Source organism: Hydractinia symbiolongicarpus, chromosome 5 (genome assembly GCF_029227915.1).
Source record: "Hydractinia symbiolongicarpus strain clone_291-10 chromosome 5, HSymV2.1, whole genome shotgun sequence".
NCBI classification, from domain to species: Eukaryota; Metazoa; Cnidaria; class Hydrozoa; order Anthoathecata; family Hydractiniidae; genus Hydractinia; species Hydractinia symbiolongicarpus.
Genome location: NC_079879.1, coordinates 16,780,032 through 16,787,843, shown reverse-complemented (window position 1 = coordinate 16,787,843; position 7,812 = coordinate 16,780,032). Strand labels below are relative to the sequence as shown.

The 7,812-nt window shown below is 43.3% G+C and overlaps 1 protein-coding gene across 1 annotated transcript; it reads left to right on the top strand.

The window, feature by feature from the left end:
* The first annotated feature begins 6,072 nt into the window (after positions 1–6,072).
* On the top strand, positions 6,073–7,515 carry LOC130646004 (uncharacterized). The gene is made up of 2 exons (XM_057452134.1): positions 6,073–6,857; positions 6,900–7,515. The coding sequence occupies exons 1-2, from the start codon at positions 6,073–6,075 to the stop codon at positions 7,513–7,515; spliced, it is 1,401 nt and encodes a 466-aa protein (XP_057308117.1).
* The last annotated feature ends 297 nt before the right edge of the window (positions 7,516–7,812 follow it).

Genomic DNA, 7,812 nt, shown 5'->3' with positions numbered 1-7,812 from the left:
TACCCTTGGGGCAAATAGAAATATGGAAGGAACCAAGTGCCAGAGATGTAAACGCCTTTTAACCCTAGACAATTTCAATATCAAGGAAAATATGGTCAAACTACAAAGACATGCATATGGTGCCTAGCCGGAAAGAAATTGTCAAGGGGCAGCACCGGCAATCAGCCCCTGTACGAGCAAATGGATAGTAAATGGATAAAGCATGCATAAAGTGCAAGCACGGCCGAACCAAGAGTTGTATAGGCTGCCTTGATAAAGCGAGGGAGAGGAGGCGTTGTACTAAATGCAAGGACATCAATGACGTTGAGTATGAAATAGACCCCCTTGCCATTGATAGGGAAATTAGAGAGCTTAAGCAGGATGAAGATTACCTACTTTTGTATACCCTGCTCACATACAACAGTATACCCCAGTACGCCGAACTCATCAGAAAGAGCCCGGAGAAGGCACTACTCGTCAAGAGATATTGCAAGGCGTTGCGATGCCTACAGGTTAAATTAATATATACTCCACTACCCCTCGAATATAAGACCCAGAATACCAAGATCTGCCCTGCCTGTCAGGAGTCTTTGGTGAACAATCACGGCGGTGTATGGATTTCTTTGCATATGAAGCTTTGTACCCCAAAATTCACGACAGGAAGTTGAGCAACTATTAGTAAATGGACGTTGTTAAATACCCCCATACGGCAATCTTCGCAGGACCCACATCATGTGGGAAAACACAACGTGTTTTGAATCTAACCGAGAACGAGTATAAGAAGCACAATATTGTAATATTATGCCCTACCTTGTGGTGGAATACGACCTATTGAGAGAGGGCCTCGCTCTGGAAAGATCCCTATGTGTTCCTGATCGACCCCGGGAATGAGTTGTTTGAATGGATCAAAAAATTGTCCTCGCTGCTGGCAGGTGAAGACAGTCTCTTCATAGCTGACGACGTCATAGCCGACGAGAGTCTCGACAAGCGTCGACAATTCCTACTTGAATTGGCTATTTCGGGAAGACATAGGAAGCATAGGTTGTGGCTCTTAACGCAGTAATATACCGCCTTACCCAGAAATTTGAGGAGGCAGAAGAAGGCCCTGTTTTTGTGGTATCCACATGAAAAAAGTGACACGAAAATGGTAGACGAAGAGACGAATTTGATCCCCAATTGGGATGATATCAAGGTTGAATTGAAAAAATCCAAGCACGCGTGCTTGTACGTGAGGTTGGAACATCCCAGGGCTTGGGAGATTCTCGAATGACCACGTTGAAATCCTCCGGCTTACGTTGATATATTAAAAAGATGTCGCAAGTTATGTTCAACGCAGGAGCCATCGAGACACTATCCAACAACCAGGATCAACCTATGTTTAAACGCGCCGATTTGGGACGTTTCCTGGGTATTGAAAAGATTTCGGAGTTTTATCGAGATATTTCCACCCTTTCACGCCATGAGATAGGGTTGGTTACTAACCAACCACTAAAAGGAGACAAAAGTAGGTATGACGCTTTTTTACGTTGGGCGACGCATTGGAGATCGTTCGTCGTTCCCGAAAACCAAAGGCTGTAGGGGTCATCAAATGGCTGGCCAGGGCAGATGTCCAAAAATTATAAGATGTAATTAAAGAGCAGCGTCAGGCCCTACAAGATAAGGATAATGCTCTGGCCATACTCGGTGATGAAATTGAGGATAGGGACAACCAACTCCTGGCACTCGGGGATGAGCTCGAGGATAGAGATGAACAACTTAGTGCTCTTAAACAAGACAACTCGGAACTACGGCATAGGCATGTTCCACACCGATATCAAGATGACACCGTGCTATGCGTGGTTGATATAAACGATCCCCACGAACATGGAAAAAAAGGCATGCATAGGCCTTACATGATCCGATGCCAACGTAGGCAACTCGGTGCAAGAATAATCAAGTTAGGGGAGATGTACCCCGAGATGACCGTGAGGAAACCGGAATACGACGATCCCAATGCTGCACATGCCTGGTGCCGATTCAGGGACGATACCCTGGGCACCTAAATTACTTCACGTTACCCGATGATGACACGAGGGATCTATTCGAAGGGATGTTTGATATTAATATGTCGTAGGCAGACGCTAATTTTTACCACTCTTGTGGGTAGTGAAAATTGTGGGGTTGAAAGGGGGTGGTGCCACCGCCTCCCACTTGGTAAGACTAAAAATGGGCATGACACCTTCAATGTTCCGGGTCCAAGGGGGCTCTGGGAGATGCCGCCGATCAGGTATGGTAATTGAGGAGTCTATCAGTCTTTAACATGTTCCGGAGGCACCTGAACATCCTCCGAGATAACCATGAGTTCTTCCGAAACAAAGCTCCTTTCGGGACCATCTTTCAAATAGTATAAAACATGGCTACCAGCCACTATATGGTCCAACCTATACATTTTCCTACTCCAGAAAGCATCCGTGGCACGTTTTTTCGAGTCGCCATGCTCCTTTCCAGGCTGTAGGAGGTATAAGTACAATCCATCCTCAGGTAGGAGTTTCTCTTCGGGATATTGCTGACTTTTCGTGAGTGGTACCTCCTCAAGCTTAATTGCCGTATTGGGCTTCATCTCAATCATGGCAGTCTTGGTATTATTGAGGCTTTTGACGATGGTATATAGATTTTTACACATATACTGCTAGTCTCATCAGAAGCTAGCTCTTGTGCATCCTGAGGCTTGAATAGCCTTTCCGCGAATACTTTATTGTACGACTCTAAAAAGGCTTTAAATGTATGGTAATATTTTGTGGTAGTCCGCTTGATTTCCACCCCTTATCCTCTAGCAACTTGGTTACGTCAGATTTAAGCTCGCTACCGTTATCACACTGGAAGGTTTTTGGGCAGTGTAAAGGCCCTGCCTTGTGTATATTTTGGATGATACCCGCGACTTCGCCGGCTTTTTTGGGTGCGCAACGGCCTTGCTACTTTGTAACGTGAGGCTACGTCAATGCACGTGAGAATATACTTGTACGTATTGCCATACAACCGATCATGGGGCATGTACAAAAGATCAAATTGGGGCATTTCATTCAGTGTTGTAACGGTAAAATGGGGGTAGTCTATACGCTTCGGACCCCGAATATGCCGGAGCCACAAAAGCTGCCTGGATAGCCAATGAGTTACTAGCTTTTGGAGAGACCGCTCTCCTTCGCGAGTAATTTGATAGCCTTGCGGCCGGTCCACTGATGTTTCGGCATATAGTAAATCTGGCCTAATTTTCTGCCTCCTCATCTGTAACGATATGTGATGCTTTTGACATGTCTTTATTTAAACACGTTCTTACAGATGCTTGTAAGCCACGAAGCCTTGTAGGGATAAGGAACCAATGACGAACGTTAACTCACTATCTTGTTGCTGCTTCGAGGGTGTGTAAAAATCCTTCAATTGTGGGGCCTTCTTTTCTGAAGCATGTCGCCAACCAGCTCTTTGAGGCTTTTGCCAGCCCTGAGCTGCATCTCCCTTTGCTCATTGAACCAATCGAGCTTGGCTTGCCTCTTCCTGATCCATTCTGCTTAAGCTGCATTGAGCTTTTCAACTGCCTCGACATGCCGTTTATGTTCGGCCTTACCATGTCTTGCAAGTTCCATGATCATAAGAGTAGCCATTTTATTCAATACTCCACACCATCGAGCCTGCCACTCAGAATGTTCATTTGGGCGTCTTGAAGTAGATATACATAGCATGTAAAATCCCCGGTTCCATCGGCCTTTTTGGTCATATGTAGTGTTATCCCATCGCTTAGGCGTTGTAATGGTCTTCCGCTACCATGTAAAATATCATCGGGAGAGGCTCGAAAATCGATGAATAACGCATTCTTTTCATTGAAAAACTGGCCAATTGTGACATTGCTATTGTGGGCACCGAAAATGTTGACAATCTGCGCGAGATGTTCTTTGGGAAGCATAGCGTGTTAGTAGAGCTCGTTAGGTTCCCCTTCCCCCGTCACGCTTATCCTCTCAATCTTGGGGTTGTAGAAAACCTCATTTACGCCCGAATAGGGCTTCACTTTTTCAGGGTCTATGAATAGTAACAAGACAACTTTAGAGATAGAGAAATGTTCGTTCTGGTGCAGTCAACGTCGACCAAAGGGAAATTCCCTAAATGCTAATAACTAACACAAAATAATATGAAATGATATCATATGCCAATAACTAACACAAAATAATATTAAATGATATAAACAATAATACATGACATCATTAACGCATGCGCAAAGGCATATACTCATATATATAGAATATGAGTAAGGGAAATTCCCTTACTCAAAAATATGACCGCACCAGAAAAATTGTTGATTGAAATCAAAAAATATATATAATAAAGAAGATGAATTTGAATTCTAATACCGTAAAACAATTACACGTCATTGCGAAAACACGTGGGCTTACGGGTTATTCAAAATTACGCAAAGCAGACCTTGTTGCTTTGTTAGAGACGCAGCCATTCTCACCACAAGCCATGGATATTTTTGAGAGTTATGAAATGGCAAAAACTCGACTAATTAAAAAGAACATCGAGCCACATGTACCCACGTTCGAGGAAATGAACGAGTTTGAACGCCAGGAGCTGAAGAAAACTCGTCCAGTAATTAATAGTAAGCTGCGAAAGTGGTCAGAGTGGCTACTATCACATATACCAAAGAGTATCATGAAACCAATAAGGAAAACATTTAAATCGATAAAAACACGAATACTTTCACTATATGATGGTGCTAAGAAGACACTGGTTGGCGAGGTCCAGGAAGAAGCGAGGGAGGATCGTGCTTCAAAGCAACCGAACCAAGATTTTACGCCTCAGGAACATAAGCATGCATTACACAAAACATTCAAAAGTTATCGTATAGCTGGCATTGATGGAACAGATATTGATGGATACCTGGGCATGGTTCGATCAAATGTAAAAACACTCATCGAAAACCAAGTGGAAGACATGGGATCTGAAAATCCAGTGCTCCCTATGGATCCTATGGAAAAGTCAATCGATGGTACTAACGAGTTTATTGGGGTAGATAAGGTATTCCACAGCAATATGATATCAATATTTCAAGGAACCATCGTGGATGAATCGATGGAAACGATGTTTTCCCAAATCAGAACACATGTAGAAAATCCCGCATTACCCAAATCTGGGTTTAGCATCTGCCGCATCCTACATCTTGACGTGGACTTCCACAAGCTCAAGCTTACGAGAGGCTCCTGATACATTGAAGCACCAAAGTGGATATCCACTAAGAAGGCTACCATTAATCCACAGAACAATGATGAAGAGTATTTCAAGTGGAGTATCATAGCAGCGCTACATCATGAGGAAATAAAATATAATCCAGAACGCCTAAGCAAGCTGCGACCCTATGTGGATCGATACAACTGGCAGGGTATTGAGTTCCCAACATCCATCAAAGATATCATCAAATTCGAAAGAAACAATCCTGACATTGCCGTAAACGTTCTGTATACAACAGGGAAGAGTTTTAATATCTTGCGGCAATCAAATTTTAATGAAAGAGAGAAGCAGGCTAATCTGTTATTGCTTACCGATAATAAGAAAAATCATTATACAAACATCGAAAATATTTCGAGATTATTGGGTAGCGAGATATCGAAGAATCATGGGAAAATGCATTTTTGCATGAGTTGCTTACAAGGGTTCCAAACAGTAGAATCAAAGACAATCATTATACCTACTGCAAGGACAATGAAGCGGTAAAGATCATGATGCCCAGCGAGAAGGAAAAATGGTCAGCCTCAATTCAAAATACCATTCGTAATCTATGCGGACTTTGAAAACCTACTGATCAAAATGAAAGAGAATGCTCGGGATACGAAGACTAAGACGCTGAACAAACACCAACCGCATGGTTGGTGTACCTACAGTACCTTTGCTTATGGAGAGGTCCCTGATCCGCTATACAAGTGCAGGGGTGAGGGGTGTGTAGAGTTATTCGTTCAACACCTTGAAGATGAGGTTAAGCGGTTATACTCGCTGTTTCCACAGAAGCCCATGTTGGAACTGACTGAGGATTAGAAGAGGCATCACGATGCTGCAAATACCTGCCATATATGCATGAAGCTGTTCAACGATGAAAATAGAAAAGTTAGAGACCATTGCCATTATACAGGCTTATATCGAGGAGCAGCCCACAATACCTGCAATCTTAAGTATAAGATACCCAATCACGTACCCGTGATATTTCATAATTTAAGTGGCTATGACGCCCACTTGTTCATTCGCGAGCTGGGCGAAAAATATGATACTCAGGATATTGGTTGTATCGCTGAAAACACCGAGAAGTATATATCGTTTAATGTTAAAATCAAGGTACCCATTGCAGGTATGGGGTATGGTGACGGTGAATTCAATAAGAAGATCGAGATCAGGCTCATTGACAGCTGTCGATTTATGGCATCAAGCTTGGAGAAATTGGCAAGTAACGTTATTGGCACGAACCCGGCAGGCATGAAATGCCAGCAGTGCGCTGATACATGTCTGGAATTTCAGAGCATTAACGCCGAGTATGTGGAAAGCTTTTGGTGCAGCAGTTGTGAATCTAATATTACGAATCTAATATTAGATAAGGATCAAGTGAAGGCCAATACACCAGCCATGAGCTACTACTTTAGCGATGATGAGTTATTCCGGCTCATGCTTCAAAAAGGAGTATACCCATATGAATACATGGATAGTTGGCAAAAATTCAAAGAGACTGAGCTACCACCTAGGGACGCCTTCTATAGCAATTTAAATATGAAGGGAATAAGCGATCATGACTATGCTCATGCCCAGAAAGTATGGAATGCAATTACCCCAAAGGTCCCAGAGACTACCATGGGTGATTACCACGATGCTTAGTTAGTGACGGATGTCCTGCTATTGACTGACAACTTCCATAGCTTTTGGGGGGTCTGCCAGAATCAATACAAGCTTGATCCCGCCCATTTCTACAGTGCACCCGGCTTAGCATGGAAAGCAGCACTCAAGTACACGAATATCAAGCTGGAGCTCCTAACAGATCCTGATATTCTACTGATGTTTGAAAAGGGTATTCGAGGTGGTATAACTCAAGCGGTGCACCGCTACGCGAGAGCGAATAACAGGTATATGGGGGATCAATATGATTATGGGGAGGAGTCGTCATACTTGCAGTACCTTGACGCCAACAATCTTTATGGCTGGGCCATGCAACAACCCCTCCCAACCCATGTTTTTAAATGGGTGTCGAATATTGAGGTAATAGATGAAAAGAAGATCGAGAAGCTGGTATCTGATAATAAGCATGGGTACCTCCTGGAGGTAGACGTTGATTATCCGAAGGAGCTCCACGACAAACAAAACGAGCTGCCTTTCCTGCCGGAGCGTAGGATGATTTACAGAGTTGAGAATCTCATACCAAATCTAGAACATAAGCGGAAATACGTGGTACACATCGGAGCTCTTCATCAAGCCCTGAAACACGGGCTCGAGCTTAAGAAGGTCCACCGCGCTATTCAATTCAAACATAGTGCCTAGCTTAAGCCATATATAGACCATAACACGAAGCTGAGAACTGCCGCCAAGAATGACTTTGAGGAAGATTTTTATAAGTTGATGAACCTCTCGGTCTTTGGGAAAACTATTGAAAATATCCGCAATCATCGCAACATTCCTAACAACAGCTAGTTACGAATGAAGCCGCATATACGAAGCTGACCATGCTACCAAATTTCAAGAGCGGCACTTGTTTTAGTAAAAACCTCATGGGTGTTGAAATGGGTAGAATGGGAATCAAGATAAACAAGCCCGTATATATTGGTCAAGCTATTTTAG